Source organism: Epinephelus fuscoguttatus, linkage group LG6 (genome assembly GCF_011397635.1).
Source record: "Epinephelus fuscoguttatus linkage group LG6, E.fuscoguttatus.final_Chr_v1".
NCBI classification, from domain to species: domain Eukaryota; kingdom Metazoa; phylum Chordata; class Actinopteri; order Perciformes; family Serranidae; genus Epinephelus; species Epinephelus fuscoguttatus.
The window spans coordinates 133,905-154,308 of NC_064757.1; the positions used below are offsets into that span (position 1 = coordinate 133,905).

Consider the following 20,404-nt stretch of genomic DNA (forward strand, 5'->3'; position numbering starts at 1 on the left):
TGCCTTTCTAAGAGACTGTTACTCCATGGACTATAAGCTACAGTCATTTTCACTTCAATATTAACGTTTTCAGCCATGTCCCTCATTCCTTCATTGTTGAATTCACCCCCATTGTCAGTGAACAGTCTGCGTGGAGGACCATGAACACTTATCCAACAGTAAATAAAGTGCTTCACTATCTCCCTGGGTTTCTTGGTAATAATGCTCCCTGCACTGAAGCGTGTGAAGTGGTCAATGGCGTGAAGATACCACATTCCTGGCTCTAGCTCATGTAAGTCCATAGCTACAGTTTCATTGTAAGTTGAGGCCATGGGTAAACCTACTGCTGGCTTTTGCTTTGGTTTACTGTATCTGATGCATGTCTCACAGTTCTTTACAATATCCTTCAGGATTGTGATGCACTCCTCATCAGTATTAACTGAGCAGGTCAGTAGTTTTTGCAGTCTGTCAACTGAGGCATGTCCAAACTACTTGTGCAGTTTCAATAAAATTTTTTGTTTTTCCTGTGTTTTCATGCTTTCTGTCACAATGAGGATGCCATCTTCATTTTGGATGTCACTTCCCTCTGGGGTACTCTCATCCCTCAAGTTCACACAATAATGTCCTGACGATGTCAGTTCAAGTTTCACAGGTTGCTTGAACATTATGGCTTTGTCATTCTCAATGTCCAAAAATGCACCTGCTCTTTTCAGTGAAGTTTTGCTTAAAAGCAAAGGGATATCAGCTGGGACAACTTCTGTCTCAATTTGACATCTAGTCTGTGCTATCACCTCTGGGATTTTCACTTTCTTTGTGGAGTGGACAATTCTCCCATCACCAAACTTGAATGGTCTTGTGCTTTTTTATGTCCTTCATTTTCAGTAACTCATCCTGTGTTAGTTGACTGACATAATGATCAAGCCATTTTTCACCACACACTGTTCTGGTGCAAGCTGTGTCAATCACAGCAGATCCCAAAGACTCCACCATGAAAATCTCTGTGTCAGACAATGTGTCTTTAGACAACAAAATAATGTTGCATCTGTCTCTGTTTGTCTTTCATCTTCTGTTAGTTTAGCATGTTCATTTTTGTGGGGGCAGTCCTTTGCCCAGTGATATGTGCTTTGGCAGACTACACATCTTGTTCTCCTACCATATTTGTCAAGCGGATTGGTACCATGAACAGCTGTTTGATTTTGCAGATTTGACCTACTTTCTCTCCTGCCGGTAAACTTTGTGTAGTAGGCAGCGTCAGCATCTCTGCTCACCTGCAGTGCATCAGTGCCACTCGGTGGCATATTATCGCCAAAGATCCTCTTCAAGGCCGCCTTCATGTTGTCAAACGTGAGGCCTGGACAAGCGGTAAGTGCCAACTTTTTGTCTTTAACATTAAGTCCTGCAGTGTCCAGCAGCTTGAATGCTAACACCGCATCCGGAAGCTCCATTTTGAACTGGTGAATTCTGTTGTATCTCCGTTCAAACTCGACAATGTAATCCACCATCGAAGCGTCATTGTCTCTCATTATCCAGTCAAACTCCGTGTACGCCTCGTATAGGCGGTCCTTTTCCTCTTTCAAAAACACAGAGTCCAGTTTTATCAGAAGTGTAGTCATTCCATCATCTTTGTTCAAATCACCTGCGGCTATTTCCAGTGCGCTGTCCCTCGCTCTTCCCGTTAGCGACAAGGCAACCGTCAAGGCCTGCTTCTTCTTATCCAAGTCAGTAACCAGTCTCCAGATTTCGACCTCATTTTTTCAGCTTTCGTATAATTTCTTCTCATCAAACGCTGGCGGAACTTTATAATTACCAGCAACCATCCTCTGCTACCATTGTTAGCTCAATAACGACGACGACAACTGTATGTTTCAAGACTTTACTCCAGCTTCAGCACGACAACAACAACGACAGCCTCCGCACTTCCTTACTCAGAACATACACGTAATTCACACATGCGCAGTGAGAAACATAGCACATAACACTCTGGATCTTCCCGCAGCCCCTGGTTGCTCGGCAGCCTCAGCCCCGAGACCATGCTGATCAACTGTTATTAAAAGCTTTTCTCTATGTCAAGGGGTGTGGGCGCTATGGTGCCGTCCTCGCCGCCAAATATGTTTGGCTTTTTGATGGCTTTAGCAACCTCATATCCTCACAAAATTGATACACAGGTCAAGAATGGCGAGCTCTTACATCTGATAGGGGCGTCGCCCATGGGGGGGCCAAAATGCCTCTATAGTGCCCCCTTGAAATTTTCAAAAAACCCTCCCCATAGGGTTTTCTTGGAGTAGGAAGATGAAACGTCACACCACGTCATTACTCTTGAGTTTTCACATATCCGCTTCAGTGATGCGTGCTGCTGGCCCCCGCAGTGGCGCGGGAGAGCAAGGGCCCGATCATAGCTGCTTGCAGCTTTAATTAGGGCCCAAGCAGGTCACAGACCTGCGAGATCCCTATTGTTTTTCCCCTGATTGATTATTTATTTATTTATTCATTTATTTTTTTTCTTCCGCCAAAATGATCACATTTTTCACTGCCTGAACATACCCCAAAACTCACGAAACTTGGAATATAAGTCAGACCTGGCGAAAAATTTTATAATCTATTGTCGTCCTGAATTTCCACCACTAGGTGTCGCTATTATTAAGGAAAGTGCGTTTTGGCTCATAACTCCCATATTCTTTGTCGCACATTCAAAAACCTTATATCCACGTGTTCAGTGAATTGTGCTGAATCCTGTGGTATAAGCTACGCCCATTTCTGCCTACCGTTTTTTTTTTTTTTTTGCAAATTAGCAAACTGTCGCAAAACTACTTTTTCGAACTCCTCTAGGCAATTTCACCGATTTGCACGAAACTTTGCACTCAGCATCTGCGGAGTCTCCTGACAAAAAGTTATTAAAAGAATTTCGATATTCCAAAGAATACTGAAGTTATTAAATAGTAACTTCCTGTAGATTTAGTACAAAACAGGAAGTGTTGCATATCTCCACATTGGTGTGTTCGAATGACATGAAACTCAGTTTACTACTTCCGCTTGAGGCCCTGAGGCTGAGTGCAAAATTTCGGGTGATGACCACAAGGTGGCGCTCTTTAAATTGAAGTATTTTATATCTCAACATCGGTTGGGCAGATTAACACGAAACTTGGTATAATTATTGTCAATGCCCTCCTGAGGATATCTGACGAAGGACCGATCCGCCACTAGGTGGTACTCTGGTGGCCGTCTAATATTTGGCACTGTGCCAACACCATAATGCTCATGGAAATAAAATTGATAGAGGTGGTATAGACTGGCCCCTGTAACTCACACACCAAAAATGACCAGGAGGTGGCGCTATTTTCAATGCAAAAGCGTTTTTGGGGAATAACTCCCACATAATATGTCGCACATTGTTAAACTTTCTATTTACGTGTTCTCTGAATTCAGCTGAATTGTGTGGTGTAAGCCAAGCCCACTTTCACAGTAACTTTCCATTCGCTAAATTGCAACAAATGAAAAATGTACTTTTTCGAACTCCTCCTAGGCGATTTGACCGATTTGCACCAAACTTTGCATGTAGCATCTGTCCACCCTCTTGACAAAAAGTTATTAAAAGAATTTTGATAGTCCAAAAAACAGCCAAAATATAAAACAACAAATTCCTGTACATTGTTTTCAAAACAGACAGTCTTTCATATCTTGACCAAATACAGTCTGATTACCACAACACTTTTGCTAATTTTGTTCCATGGCCGATGAGGGTTTGTGCAAAATTCGGTGCAAATCGGCCAATAGGTGGCGCTCTGGTGGCAGTCTAATTAATGTGAATGGAAGTATATTGGAAAATCTTCAAATCCTCTTCAAAACTCATCGACTTTCAACCTCTTCTTGTCCCTCATACTTTGAGCTAGAGACACCATGTCAACTTTTAAAGAGTCAGAAGACCTATGAACTAATGGGCATGTATTCAGTTTCTACTTTTTGGAAAAGTACATACATGGGTTGGGTGCCTACCTGTATACTGGAAATGTAAGTAAGAGATAACGTTTATTTTTTTATTTATTACAGCTGACAAGACTTCTAGGTGCATGCCCCCTGATGGCAGCATGCCACGATGCGGGTGGACTGCGAGGTCCCGTTCATCTCTGCTTGCAGCTTTAATTTATATTGTTTTTTGTCCTTGTGGCAAATATTATGTGGGTAAAACCAAGAGTGCACTTAAGACACATATAGTTGAACACCGTAGCTCTATAGGATGTAAAAACATGACTTATCCTGTTGCAGCACACTTCATTGAGGCTGGACATCCTGTATCTGCTCTGAGTTATATAGAGATTGAAAAAGTATGTCCTCCTAGAAGAGGGGGTGATTTCAATCTTCTTTTGTTGAAAAGAGAAGCTTTCTGGATCTATACTTTAAATACTCTTGCGCCCAGTGGCCTTAATGTTGAGTTTGACCTTAAACTTTTTCTTTGACTCTAGATTGTCCTATGACTTATAGTGTTACGACCCCGGCTCTTGGGTAGCAACATACAGGAGTCAGACAACGTATGTAGCAATTAAAGTAACATTTATTGCACGAAAGGAAACAAAGGATAACCAAAAGCTGAAAATGGAGGCTGGTTACAATGCAGCTGGCCCAGGCTGCATGGTGGAAGAGAGAGAGTGGGTGGAGCTTGGTTGGGCTTTTAAAGACCTCCCAGCAGGTGTCAGAGATTAAGAGGGAAACTATATGGGAGGAGTTTGATTCCCTGAAAAACAAAATGAATCAGATTTGGACATAACAATAGGCATTGTGATGCATTTTCTAATCCTTTATCCTTAACTTCTTTGTATGTAGATTGTTCTAAATCCTTTAACATTTTTCCAAAAGTCCTAGAATTGAACTTTTTTCTATTTCAATTATTTACCATTACTATTGTACGAAGATTTTCTCTAAATTCAATTTTTTCCCAGGGCTCAACAATAAGGATTGCCCAATTGCCCAGGGCAAGTAAAACTCACGGTCGGGCATGTAAACTAACAACTAACTTGCCCGATTGGGCAAGTTGCTAAAAACAGAAAAAGTTCATAACTAATAGATAAAATAAATGTATTTTAAAACGTGCTCTTCTGCTCTGATGCAGCGGTCTCTCTGCCTGAAGTCACAGGCACACATAACAATGTCCTGCCCACAGCCCCCATTGATATTATTTTGCGCGACGGACGCTTCATATAATAACATAACAATATACTATTTATGATGCCATCGTGTCATTTCTGTCTCTACATGGTCACGCGTTAACAATTCTCCTCTGCTCTCTGTATCGCGCACGGCAGAGTTCCGCCACACACACAGCTGAGCACGCTAGAGCGGCTCGGGTTGCATTTTCCTGACCAAACCTGACCCCGAGCCCGGTGCAGTTTGTCAGCTGACAAAGTTATTGAAATGGACAGTGTGTAAATAACCAACGGACTGCTGTTATGCACAGACAAACACGCTGCTCGCACAGCAGCTCAGCACGGCACTTATGCGGAGCTTGTGTTGCGTTCAGGCCTTGTCACGTAAATAACAACTTCCAACACTTAAATAGGTTATAGCACAAAACAGCAGCATGTCAAGTGACTTTTTACTTTATTATATTCAATAAAATTGTATGTTCCTAAATCTTGAGACACCTCATATGTAAGCTAGACAGATATTTCACCTGCTCATACTGTGTACACATGTACTGTATGTACTTAGTCCTAAAGAACCCTTCTGGTGCCAGTAGATACATAGAAACATCCCAGCAGGCTGTGCTTTGCAAGCATACAAAAAAGTTTCACACATGTGAAAATTATTTTTCATGCGTGTGCTTCACCTTCGCTGCTACAACTCCATCCTAGGGGAAACACTGCTGTGTGCATTTTGTGCAACAGGTGGATGTGGTAGTCTACTGATAGAGTAGAGTAGTGTTGAAGTAGAGTGGAGCAGGGCAGAGAGATGGAAGCAAAATATATTAAACCCAGTGTTAATACAGCAGAACTGGAGAGAGGGGTGAAAAATAAATAGAGGTGGGCATGGCTCAAGTTGGGCACAAAATTATAGATGGAGAACGATTGACAAATTTTTCACTTTAAGCTCTGACACTGTCATTTTTGTGTAGGAATTAAGCTACAATACATGACATATGTTGTTTTAATTAATAAATACAGTGTGAATAAAGATTATATAACATAAAAATACTTGCAGTCTTTGTTATTTGATAGCCGCTTAAATTAAACAATTTTTATTGGGCAAGTAAAAACTGACTTCGGGCAAGTAGATCTCTGACCAACTTGCCCGACCGGGCAAGTGAAAAAAAAACCTTAGCGTTGAACCCTGTTTCCTAAAAATTCTTTTTCTAAAATTGTATTCAAAATTTAACATTTTTGTACTAAATCGTTAACAATTATGTTTCTAATATCTAGATGTCTTTTTTCAAAGTCCTAACAATTGTCTCCCACTCCTATAAGAATTCATTTTTCACAAAAACAGGGGTATTCTGTCCTTTTCCACTTTAAGTGGTGTCTAAATGCATTTTTCCTCTTCCTGATTTGACTGTATTTAAGATAATGATACTTTTTATTATCTACTACTTTTTGATAACTGAAAAGAATGTAACTGTTTTTTGAATTGTACTTTTGAATTGTCTATATTCTGTCTTTTTTAGTCTTCAAGATTATACTTGAATGGAAATTGAGCCGTGATCTTATTGTGCTTTTTTAAAGACATTCCCTCTCATCATAGAGCTCACCTGTGTGTCCTATAAAATGTTTGGTAGCTCAGTGTCTTGTAAAACCCTGATGACGACGGTCTAGTCAAAAAGTTGGTACTTGAATAAAAAAAAATATTTTTGCATCGAGTCTTACAGTGTGCGCCTGACATCTTTTTTCAAATCTGTATTTTTTCGTTAATGGCAGCACATCTCCAACCCTGGTGTGCGCTCCTCTTCTCTCTTCACCTGTAAGCTTGTTTCCAACAAACGATGCATTTCTGATGTGTTGAAGATACCTCTTGAGGACTCTTCTTAGGTTGCCGTCCTTAAAATCTCCGGCTAAGTAAAAATGGTCCCAGTCCGTGAAGTTTCTGCCCTGTAAATAACTCTGTACAGCTCCTCCAGTGTTTGGTTGATGTTGGCATGTGGTGGAATGTACAACACTGAGCTAACGACCAATGTAAACTCCCTCGGTACATAATGACGGCATCCGATCAAAGTTGCTCTTGATTTAGGTAACAGCTCATAGAAATGATCTCCACATCTGACCTCCGCTGACTGTCGAAAATGAACAATGGGTGAGACCAGGATGGAAGGGTCGAGCAAACTCTCTGTAAAAACCATAAATTTACAGATCTTATTGTGCTGTTAAAAAGCCATCCTGCTCATGTGCTTATTCAGCTTATTATCCAGCACATTTGGTAGAAGAGTATTCAGAAGAGGGGGCCAGTCTTCACATTTCCTCAATGTGACAAGGACCATGGCACAGGACCCTTGTGTCCTCAGTTTACCAGGAATGGCATCAGGTGATGTCAACCATGAATATTCCCTGCTGTCCTATGATGGTGGTGAAAACGTGCAGAAGCTGTTCTGTATGATACTGTATGATAGAGCTCGTATGGATGGTGCGCACCATTATTATCTGTATCATCTTTTTTTACAGATCTGGCCAGTGGTTGTTGACCTATCTTTATCTTGACCAAAGAGTTGATGAACAGACTGACCCATTGACGGTGACTATTCAAAAACTGACCCCTTTTCTTTGTAGATTGCTAGCATAGAATCAAAACTCAAAAAATCAAAAAGTGAAATTTCTAATCTTAATTATTTGTTCACAAAATACAAACATGGTTTAGTTGAGAGAAAATGAAAACCTGTCCCTTTGGAAAGTGTTTCTTAGACATAATGCAAAGGCCAGGCATGCCAGTTATTGCATTCTCTACCTTTTTGATTGAAATTATTGAAGGCACCCCATGCAGTTTCTTGTAAACACAAAGTTATGCCTAAATTCCTTGAAATGGAATGCATAATGTGTATACTTAAAGTCTAACATCAGCCAGCAGTCTCTGTTTTCCCTGCATTAGCTGGTGCATTGCTACCTTTTTTGGTGTGTTACTGCCACCAATTGTCATCACCTCAGCGCTTGCTCTTGCATGCATGAGATCCAAACAAAATGGGGACCTACTCACCAAAACATTGCGCCATAGTGTTACTAGTGGTTAAAAAACTCCACAGGGTACTTTGAAGTTCCTTTTTGCACACATTGTCTCACTTTGTATGCTGACTGTTTTTCACAGAACGCTCCGTGACATTCTGAGGCCACAGAACAGAAGGATGACCTCACTGCACAGGTTTGTGACATAATGGTTTTGATACTGACAGGATGGTTTTGATAGAGGCTAGAATGTTAGTCATGTCCTAACTGACTGATGTTCAATGATAGCTAAAGTTGAAAATTTGAGCATATTGCGAACTGCTGACCACAGTCAGCCCTGATGTTGGGTGTGGTGGAATGAGCACTTGTAAGGTGTCCTCTTCCTCACAGTGTGCTGTCATTTGAGTGTGATTGCCATACCATACTGCTGTGTTTTCCCATACATAGACTTCACTTACAGTAGGAGCCACTCAAAAGTTCCCCTTCCCAGCCGGCTGCCAGCCAGCTGCCGTGCTGGCTCTACCCCCCCTCCCTCTCCTATTTTAATCCTAAACACGCCCACTCGTTCAATTGCAGGGTATCGCCATGAGATGGCGCCTCTCTCACAAAAAAACAGCCTGCAGTCATTCAGTTTATCAAACGTGGAAGCGTATCGTTTCTATAGCAACCATGCCTCTTCGAATGTTAACTTCCATTATTCGGACTGGCGGTCCTTCACCTTTTTTTTACAAGTCCCACCATTACGAAAATTCCTGCCTTTATTATTCCAAATGTCGGCCCTTCCTCTTTTTTCTAAAGGATCCGCCATTTCAAAGTTTGGATATTGTGGAATATGGCACAGCTACAGTGCTGCAGTGCAGACATTTCAGTCGCACACTGCGCGTCAGCAGCGGGCAGCAGTATAGAACTGGGCTTTTACTGATGCTGAAGGCTATTTACTTGATTAGACTTCTGTTTTCGTTAGGATATTATTTTTTTCGTTATTGTATAATTGTTTTCAGTTAATCAGTGAGATCACATCTTCAAAAAATGTCTGAAAGAAAAATAACCGAAAAGGTGTAATACTGAAGATTTCGTTTGTTTACAAGTTATTTTGAAATTGGAAACCTGTTTTGTTGACCTTTTTGTAATAAATTACGGAGCCCGGCAGTGGCCGTGAGAGGAAAAAATATACATGAATGAGGATTCAAATTAATTAAAACGTGCGCACATATGTGCGCACGTTTTAATTAATTTGAATCCTCATTCATTCATTCATTCATTCATCCAGTCATTCACTCTGCACTTGCTGCTTTGCATGGGATTGTTGTCAGCAAAAGGCAATTCACGAGGATATTGAGAGTTTTAGAGGATATTCTGTGTGTAAAACTGTGTGTAATATCTTATATTATTTGTGCTCTTGTGAAGAAACCCCGCTGGCTCTGCTGCGCCTTCCCAGTTGAATTACGCACGGCACAGGCGCTCAGATGCGCGTAAAAAACCCATGAATGAAGCAGAAGTCCTGTCCTTGTGTCCTGTGCACTGATGTCTAACGTTTAACGTTTGTTGAGCCGTCATCACGTTTAATTGGCACAGCTCTGACAGCCGAAATACACCGGGTTCCAGCGCTACACGTCAGTCGGCGGAGTGGTGCGGGTTTTTGTTGGGTTTTTTTTTAAACTTTTTAATTTTTTAATTTCAACTGAGAGTGCAAAAATAATAACTTGATGGTAGCCTACTGCATGCTTTTGCACACTCGCAGAACCGTGGAGCTATTCCTCAAACAAATTTGCTACGAGCTGATTGGCAGTTGAAACAGGCAACTTGCCTATGATCTAAAACCAGCCACTGGCAACTGCATGAAAGGCATCTGTCAATAAGTCTCTTCAGCGTCTTGAATAGAATCTTGTACAGTAGCCTAACTGTATAGATCTTGTCAATACACAGTGGGCCCTACGTTAAGACTTTACTTGTAGACTGAATAATTAGATATAAGCACAGCTTTACAGGATTTGACAAGTAGCCGAAGTTTTCACATACAGTACAAAGACCCCTCTGTTTTGACAGCGGACATTCTAGTCAAAATAAAAAAAATAAAGCGGCCCGGCGCAGTTGTTTTTGCTATTTTGGGCAAGAGAATAAAAAAAATTATTAAAGGGGATGCTGAGCTCCGTTGTGTAATTCAAAGGGATAATGCACATTCAGCCACACACTACGCTAACAGGCATGGTCCCCTCTGGTTTACACGTATTGAATGTTGTCGGCTCATGTCGGCTGCCGAAATGTGCGCGCTGTGAGATGCCCTTCCCCCCCCAACGCCAGTGATTTAGCATAACTATGCCATACCCTAACCTTTTGTTTGTGTTTGCGTACTGGGTTATTTGGAATGCGGGGAGAGAGAGAAGACATTTCTACACTGAGGGCCGAATTCACAAAGAATTAACTGTGGCCGCTGATAGCACCTTGAATTGCACTTCACTTGCACCCGCAGTTTGCTCCGTCTTTTCCTGATTTGCCCCTGATTGCAATAAACCACGTGGCAAAGTATAAATGCTGCCTTTGCGCCAAGAACACTGTGGCAGAACAATGGCAGACTTTGTTTGGCAAAGTACAGAATATTGTATACCCTCATGTAGTGATGTCTGCTGGTGAGTCAGTCTAACAGTGTCGGATGGGTTGAGGCTGTGGATTTGACCAAGTCTGACCACTTCATCACTATTCCCTCTCACTTGTAGCTGTTTCGTTATCTTTTGAATTTAATATGAATTATGGAACCGTTTTGTTCACGTTTGTTTCCCCCGTTTCGTAAAATAAATTATTGAAAGTTACTTTTGAAGTGCGTGACAGAAGTGCGTTTTGAGAACGACCGCAGACTGTCACCTGTTCAACGCATCAGTATCTTCGGATGCCATTAAAGTAATAATGATTATAATAATAATGTCAAAGTATTATTTACAGACTGATTTAACAGACGATCATTGTTGCCACGATCACTGGAAAGTCTGGGCGAGAGGCTTCCACAGAGGAGTGCCCAGTTTGCACCAGCTTTAAACACGCTATTTACTTCACCGAGACAGCACCGAGACACAATCTGATTGGCAGCGCAGTTAGTGGAGCATTTCACCCTCTGCGTGTGCTTTGTGATTTTGACGGCATCTGTTTGCTCCATTTTTACCAGTTTAGCGGCCGCAAAAGCCACACAATCCTTTTGTGAATTCGGCCCTGAGTCTTTTAAGGCTGATGAGCAGCCTTCGTTTCCTGTCAGATTGCGTGTGACTCGTTCATCCAAACTTGGTCGGGATTTGTAGAGGACATGTATATGCTGCTCACTATAACGTGGTTACTATAAATAAATGCATCTCTGTGCAGAGAGGGAAATATGTGCTGCCTGCGTCTGAGCAGGAAGCTACAGTAGAGATGCGCGTCCTGGCTGACGCACGGCTATCTCGCCATGCGGATCATTTTGGATTTATTTTGAGATATCTGATATTGATGCCTCCACCCTCCAATACGGTGGAAGGCATTTACATTTAACAGATTTAACAGATTCAAAAGCAACACATCTTTTCAGAAACAGTGACCCGGTGAGGTCTGTGGATTATCCAGAGTACCAGGGACACTTTTTCTACAAAGACAAATTGCTGGTGAACTTTTTTTTTTTGTTTTTAAGATAGATTTTTGGGCATTTTCAGCCTTTAATGGATAGGACAGACAAGTGTGAGGGGGGAGAGAGAGAAAGAGGGAGTGACATGCAGCAAGGGGCCACAGGCTGGAGTCGAACCCGGGCCGCTGCTGCAACAGCCTTGTACATGGGGTGCCTGCTCTACCACTAAGCCATCAACGCCCTATTGCTGGTGAACTCAGTAAATAACATTTTTGCCAGCCGTGACACACCGCGACGCCTGGTATTGTTTTACTTACATGAGTCATCCTCAGACAATACAATACTACTAAAAAGTAAACCAATAATAACAATAATTAAATAAGCAAAAACAATATTAAAATTATATTGAAATTTTAAAATCTATTTACAGAGTGGAATGGTAGCCTAATAGATAACTTAGATACAATTTATTATTGTTTAGACACTTTATTATTGCTTAGATACTATTTAGCCTATTATTGTATTTACTTTTAGCATGCTCTACTTTTATATCTACTGTAGGCTTTATGTTTTAATTTATTCAATAACAAATTTGTTTTATGTTAGGCCTACATCTTAATATTTATCATAGTTTAGTTCTTTACTCTAGTGTTTCCTCAGTGGGAGCCGTGTGCGCTGGGGGCGGCGGCCGCTTGTTCTGTGGCGCTGGCTTGGGGTCCGCTCTCCTCTGGTGGAGTGGAGGGTTGCCGGGTGCGGACGGCTCCATGTGATGGTGTTTCCTCTCTGATTCTTCCGTGCTCAGCCTTATTTTTCTCTTCTTATTTATTTATGTATTTATTTATTTATCAGTGGCGTTTGGATTCGGTTACGGCAGACGGACGGCAATCTGAAATGGAATGAAGCCCACAGACGGCGGAAAGCAGCTACAAAACAGTAGTGGAACGCGCCCCATCCGCCCACAGCACAATGCTCTTAAAGCCCTACGCTATCTGCTGGCAAAATACATTTATTTTATTTTATGGCCTTGACATTAACCTGTCATATTGTTGAGTTATCAAGGACACTTCCGTGTTTTTGTGTGTATACAGGAATGTTAAAGATATCATTGAGGAAAACGAGGTTGACGTGACGTTACTGAATCAGGGAATCTGTGTGGACACCACGGGGGATGATCCTAATTGACTTTACGTTGGCATTGTTTCCGTGGTACCGGCACTGCCACCACGGAATGTGGTGTTAAGAGGTCGTGGTCATTTCACGTATTTCTGTGAGATCAGGTTGTTTCACCTTGTGAGTGAGTGAGTGAGTGTGTGTGTGTCATCGTGGAAAAGTGTGGTCCACGGCTGCCTTTTACGCACAGAACACACATAACCATTATACCATGTCTTAGTGGGACTGTCCAGTGATTTCAGGCTTTTAAATTTTCACGCTCTCAGATCTCAGGCTGTATAGTAACTAATGCCGAAAACTAAGTAGTGAACCAACTACATGTAGGTGCAGGGTGGCAACGCGTCTCCCTGCTCCAGCTGCAGGTAGCTCGTACGGATCAATGTTATTTATTTCTTGGATCTTCTCCAAATATCTCAGTTTGAATCATGATAACACGGCAAAAAAAGTCACACAAAGCACGGTAAATGAGATGGAGTTTAATTACAGTGGGGTAGCCTAATTAACAGGAAACACAGGAAAAAGTATAGGTTTTGAAAGATAAAAAGAGAGCGTCCTCTTGGCTTTTCACATGGTAATATTATTTTAAAAAATATGGGTTGCATACAGTAGTTGTAATTCGACCTAGTCATAAAATGTTACTAGGCCAAGTAGAGGCTCCGTGGAGCCATGGACCAGCTGATAAGCCGTCTTTCCCAAATCTGCAGATATTACAGTATTTTGGTGATAATCACTGCTCCTCCCCGTGGACAAATGAAGCATTGCAACTGGTTTTCACACGGGTCTCTAGGGGCGTTACAAGTCAGGGCTGCATTTCCTACGTCATTGCGGGGGATTAAATTAATTCCACGGAGCAGGCGGCAAGCTTGCACGGAGCTGTCACGGATCTGCCACGGACCTGCCGGGGACCTGCTGAGGTTCAGCCATGGAAACAGGGGAACTTTTGAATGGCTCCTACTGTAAGCAGGCTGCCCAGATATATTAACAGCAGCTGAAGTGTACTTGGCGACCCATTTCAGCATTCTTTTGCTGAGCAGCGAACAGCAGAGAGACGCAGTTAGACACTAGTTGGTGAACATAGTGGAGCATTAGCAGCTATTTCCCTCAGTTGCTGGCAGAGACCAAAAACAGAGCTAAAAGAGGTAGAATGTTGGACTCCAGGTGGACATAAACATCATTACAAATGACTGATCATATTGCTCTGTCTGCTGGATTTGGAAATGAGCAACTGGTCACATTCAAAATTACAACTTTACAAGGTAATAATATAATAGTGTTGTGTTTTCAGCTTGTTGAGCTGCCCATAAATGACCAAAAAGAAATCATTAATACAGCTTCATGTAAATGATAAAATGCTCGGGCTAATTCAAATCAAAAGTTCGTCTACCACAAAACTGCTGTTATTGTCACTGTCACTCCCGCATAATAAGAGCTATTACAAAAAATACGCTTACTTAGTTAAAGTAAAGAATATGAGCTGGATCGTTCTGGGAAAGAACCATTCATTATATTACTTCATAGTCACACTTCTTTAGAATGCCTCTATACTCCTACTTGACATATACAGTACATGTCATGCAGTCTGGAGCTCCCTGTGTGTGAATATCTCAAAACAGCATTAGACAAGTCTCAGTTAAATTAAGAGGTGTAATTTTGTGTGCTTGTAAAACCTGTCAATGCCTTGTAGGTATGTCAGTACTTCAGTACCTGCTGCAACCTGCAAACAGCCTAATAGCTGCTGTTCTCTGCCAATACACCAGCATGTGAGGCAGATCTAGGATCAGTTTTTAATAAAGTTGGTTGTTGACTGTGGGATTGAAATAACCTTTCTAGCTTGTCTCTGTGGATTTGCATGCTATAAAGACTGTGAATAAGCCAACTGAACCAACCGGTATGATGTGTTATGTTTCCAGACAGCTGAGCCAGCTGCTCGGAGCATGGAGGTGGAAGAGGAGGGTGGAGGTTTCTCTGTACCCAGCCTCGGGCTTTCACTGCAGGACCTTCTGCTCCACCACCTCAGGACCAGGTGCACAACTCAATTCAAAGCTTTATTGCTATTTGATAATCAAGACAACATAGTTCTTCCTTCATACAGCTACAGCAGTAAAAAAGCTTTCTTCAATGTGAAAATACAGAATGTTGTATTTAACACTTAAGTTTCATTACAGTTGAATTCACTGTAGCTTTAGTGATTGGTCAAAGGTTGCAGGACAGTGGTATATGAGACCACAGAGTACTATAAGTAACAGTTGTTGTAACAACAGCAGTGGGAGAAACATTGTGTGTTGAGGGGCTCTCCAACAATTTAGTATTCCACTTTCATAAAGTTGGGAGAACAGTGAGAGACAGATTAAAAAAGAATCTATGCAGCAGAGGCAGAGATCGTTTTTGTTCCTGGTATGAGTCAGGCTCCAACCACACTGAATCTTTCCCATGAGATGTCTTTGATGAGACTCTTCCTGCATGGTAAATATCCACCATCAAACGCCACACCTCCATTTATTTAAAGCAAGCTTTTTATCTCAAAAATTGCAGCTGCAGGCTACCGGTAAGCTATACTGTTTTATCTTTGATCTTTGTTTTTACAAGTGGGTCCCTGTTTTGTTACCTTTTAAACATTAATCCAGTATTGCTGCACATTTGCTCCAAGTGGTAGTTTAACTTAGTTTACTTTAGTGTAATTTAATTTGACTTAATTTAATTTAACTTAACTTAATTCATTTTAAATCAAGTATTAAGTCGTAAGTTTGCTCTTTCTGACAAAATCAGCAGGTTGTCAACAGACTTTTCTGCCTCATTTGACGGCTGCTCCCTCCCTGCTGTTTGTTCCTCTCCTCCCACCTGTGCACTGTGCACTGTGCACTCTGTGCTAGACAACAAAATACCATACCTAGGCAGTTTTCACAGGTGGCGCTCTGCTTGCACAGCTAATTACACCACCATTAAAATAGGGCCGTAAAAATCAAAAGAACGACCTCCACCAATAACACCAAGGTTGGTTTGTTGATATGAAATCCTCTCTGGGTATAATTTATAGTTGTAGCTACATTAGTAGAAAGTGTGGTAATATTAACATTATTAAAAACAGGAGCAGTATGTCTGGTCTAATCATCAGTAGTAGGTGTTAAGTGTTGTTGTTGTTGAGTCTCAAGTGTTTTCTAGTGATTGCAGGGCGATCTCTACTGGTTGCTAATGTTTTGTCAAAGGGTCTTCATTCATTACCCTTAGTAAGGGTGTTTTGTGTTGGTGAGGGCCTAGATTCTCAAACTATGGTGGTACGCGAGCTCCCTCTAGTGGTATGTTGAGTAAAGTCATAAATATATATTTTTTAATTAAGTTAATTTGAAAACATACAATATTATCAAATATCAAATAATATTATCAAAGTACAACAGAGTTTAATGTACACGCAGGCATCAGCACATCAACTCAATGAGTCATGCTCCGGAGCAAGACTGGAATTTCTTTGTCTGTGCACTCGCTTTTATTGTGAAGATTTCTGCTGAGTCGTCTTTTTTCTTTAACCCTACCCACTTGGGGCTGAACATAACGGTGTCACATTTCTGCTGAGTCTCCACTTTTTTCTTTCACCCTACCCACTTGGGCTGAACATAACGGTGTCACAGCTTCTCCGTTCTTCCCTCGAAGCCAGCCTATCTACTTGCACTCGTAATGCTTTCCTGGGCAGTCTAGGCCTGCCTCTTCTTACCAGAGTCATATCAGGACAAGCTGGAATTCCCCTAACTTTCCACCAATGTTTCTGAGCCCATCCTAATGCTATTTTTACAAGATGATGCACAGTGAATCCTAGGTACTTCTCCACCACAATGCTTAAGTGCTCAATGAGTGTATGTGTGTGTCATAGGAATACATGAAATAATAAATCAGTGTGTGACTTGTCAGTGCACAGAGTACATTGCTTCAACGCGTATCTTTAAAGGTCAACTTAAAGGTACAGTATAAACACTACAGTAAATCAGTGCATTACACTACACTTAGAATGACAATACATAAAACATGATAAATTCATATTTGTCTTTCCTTCATTTTTGTCTCTACTATGTAGTCACGTTCATGCACTTTGCGCATGCTTGAGACACAATTCTTTACGAGTTGAAGTGTGCCTGGATATATAAACAGAGGTAAAAATGTAGAGACTGAAGATGAGTGGTTCAAGAACACTACAATCGTGGCTCCAAACTGGAACTATCACAAAGAGGACTGCTTTTCAGGAGGAGAATATTTGGAGTAGATGTGTTGAAAATGAAGTGGAGGACGACAGTAAACCGAGCACAAATGTTAGTGCCTACTCAAGAGGCGCAAGTGAAATGTCCACAGCACCTACTAGCATCATGCGGTATCTCAAATTTGGATTTAGCTGGCTGAAAGTAATAATAATAATATAATTAATTAATTAATATATATATATATAATTAATTAATTAATATAATTATAATTTTGGCTGTTGTGGTACAATATGTTGAAAGTATATATTAATATCTGATAGTGAACATATGTGACCATAATCATGTGTATAATAACGGTAGAAGTATGACTAATGATTACAGCAGCAGCAGGAGGCATCTGGCAGGACCACGGCAGCAGCACAATCACACGTCACACGATCCAGGCACTGCTGCAATATACATGTAGATAATGTTAGCTAAATGATGACTAATTAATAGATGCCAATGTATCAAGTTAAGCTAGTTAACAAGAATACTAATATTATTGTTACCTATGTTAAATCGCTTGCTAGCTGGTTTCATGCTAGGAATAAACCCACTCCTCCTTTATAAGAACTTGTGCTCACTATTGCTTTGCACATATTTTTTTTAATCTTTATTGCCACAATAGAAAGAGCAGGGTAAGGGAGGAGACAGTGGACCAGAGGCCAGCAAGGATGATCATGCAGGGTCTTCACAGGTGAGAAGAGAATATAACTGGCTGAGAAAAATATGTACAGCATAAAAGTGACTTTGCGATCAATTTCCACAGCTATGTCACCACTACTATTCTTAATCCTATTATAAATTTTGCTTTGCACATTTATTATCTATATTATTACAATAGATAGAAGAGGGACAGGGAGAAACCAGGCAGGTGTCAGGACAGGGACCTGACAGCAGCACCAATTATCAACCCAAGGCTTCACAGGTAAGGACAAATTATAACTGGCTAAGGAAATGTCTATAGTATAAAAGTGACTCTAAGATTAATTTTCAGTTTTCAATTTCAGAACTACTCTTATTTATACTCTAAAATGTTTTTCAAGTCATTAATCGCCATGACAATGGCAGCAGGCACAGACACACACACAGCCCTCTGTGTGTGCGTGTCTCACAATCTTTAAAGGACAGATTGCAGCAGCAGAATCTCCATTTGAAACAGCATCTACTCATTATATATCAGTGTTTTCCATCTTCCACATACTACTACAGCCTTTATTACTAATAATACTGTTGCTACTTTTGTGAATATGACTGTTAAATACTATTGTAATGTACTGTAATATAAAGTCCCTCTATTGTCAAAAATGACCTTGCGTACCCTTGACATTGCTTGTTTTCTCGACATTATGACTCTTATGAATAATTTGCACTATCTGCATGAGCTGGAAGCTGAAACGGGCACGAGTGCGAGGTCCTGGCCAATGCTGCTCGCAGCTTTAATTTTCTGTGTGTTTGAGACATAAAGAGGTGCTGAACCTTGCAGTGTGGCTGTGGTGGGAAATAATCAACAATAAATAATCCACATATTAGAAATAAACATATCTCCTGTGTGAACTGTCCGTAATTAATAAGGTAAGGCTCCGCCACTGTATGTTTAGGCTGGTCATAATGGTGGTACTTGGAGAGCTCAATTTTTTCTCAGGTGGTACACAGTGTAAACAGTTTGAGAACCACTGGGCTAGGGTATGCATGTTTTGTTGGATAAACGTTAGTTAATTATGGTCCAGTAATTGTCACTGAAAAATAAGTGAATGGACTGCATTTGTATAGTGCTTTTCTAGTCTTCTGATCACTCAAAGCACTTTTACACAACTGTCATTCATCACCATATATGGCCTAGGCCAGGCCTTTGGTGCCACCTGCTACTCTTAGTAACACTTACACACCAATGGAACAGCCATTGGGAGCAATCTTGGGTTCAGTTTCTTGCCCTTTAACATGTGGACTGGAGGAGCCATGGATTAAACCGCTGATCTTCCAGTTAGTTGACCACTGGTTCTTCCTCTGAGCCACAGCTGCTCCAAGTAGAATTTTTTAAAATGGGCATCCGTGTCAATGGATTTTACCTGAGTTTTACCTCTTACATATCCAAAAGTTGTTGATGACACATTTCACAACTTGTACAGCTCTGAAAAGAGATGGAAAGTTGAGAGAAAACTGCAAGACATTATGCATGATTATTAGAGCTGGGATGATATGCTTATCTCCATATATCTGTGATCCTACAAGTATTGCAATTTGATATAACGTTTTGTTGGTGTTTTTGTTTACTTTTTCCACACTAGACCAGAGAAAGAAAGTTGAATAATACACTTCTGGAGAGTGTATTGAACACACCACCCGTTACACTTAAAACAATATTCTGACTTTGACTCTCACATGCAATGCAGAATGATCCAGTATTATACAGGATGGGTGGCAACCTATTCCTCTCTGTAGGTAGGCAATGGAAACTGTACCACTGGTAACAGAAATGATCTCTTTCTGTTCTGGGTGCATGTTCGACATGAAGCTTTAAATTAAGCGTAGTCTGGTTGTTAGTACAGCACAACAAGTTACTTTACCAAAGCTCTGCAAGGGCATTTTAGAAAATGCTAATTTAATGTTAGTTAAATATTGGTTAAAAACAAAACAGTATATGCTAAACTGTAGACAAACTGCTCTCAGAAGAGTTGCCATTCTCAGTTTGCCGCTATCATTAGCCAGTGGAACAGCCTTTGAGACTTACTGCTATTTCTGATGATGTTGAATGTCTGAGAAAATAACCTTGACGATGTCTTAGTGATGCCAGGAAAGTGTACATACGCCTCTCTCTCTCTCACACAGAAAATCCTGTAGAGATCCACAAGAGAAAGCTCTTCCTGTGGTTCAGCCACCTTCCTCAGGAGGAGAAACAGTTTGGTGGTTACTTCAGCCCAGAGACCATGCATGTGGATCCACTGATCCTGGAAAGAAATGCTGAGGAAAGGGCAGTACTGCTCAGTTCCCCTCTCCAAACCCACACTTCATCCAGCCATTCTGTGACTGTGGAACAGCTGTTTGAGCCCACAGATGCCAGCAGTGAGGGCCGGGGGCTCAATGTGGTGCTGTATGGGGCTGTGGGAACAGGAAAAAGTACTGTGGTACGAAAGCTGGTGCTGGATTGGTGCAGTGGGACCGCCCTGACCCACTTCAAGCTGCTGGTTCCTTTCTCTTGTGAGGACCTAGGCCAACTGTCAAAGTAAGATATCTTTCTGTTGTAAGTGGCATTTTTCACAGTTGTCTCACACATCAAATATCCTGAATTTGGAATCATAATGTTTTAGACATTTCCC

General features: G+C 41.1%; 1 protein-coding gene across 6 annotated transcripts in view; it reads left to right on the plus strand.

Moving 5' to 3' along the window:
* nlrx1 (NLR family member X1) overlaps positions 1-20,404 on the plus strand; it is a 128,610-nt gene that overhangs the window by 22,065 nt on the left and 86,141 nt on the right. For 4 of the 6 annotated variants that reach the window (XR_007449518.1, XR_007449519.1, XM_049578773.1 and 1 more), the window contains exons 2-4: positions 8,251-8,304; positions 14,772-14,884; positions 19,917-20,310. Coding sequence is in view for 4 of the 6 variants with exons in the window: in XM_049578773.1 (XP_049434730.1) it covers positions 8,288-8,304; positions 14,772-14,884; positions 19,917-20,310 (524 nt within the window). In the remaining 2 variants the exon portion in view is untranslated. Of the gene's footprint in view, positions 1-7,616; positions 7,687-8,250; positions 8,305-14,771; positions 14,885-19,916; positions 20,311-20,404 lie in introns of all 6 variants that reach the window. The other 2 variants (XM_049578772.1, XM_049578774.1) reach the window with 2 other exon arrangements.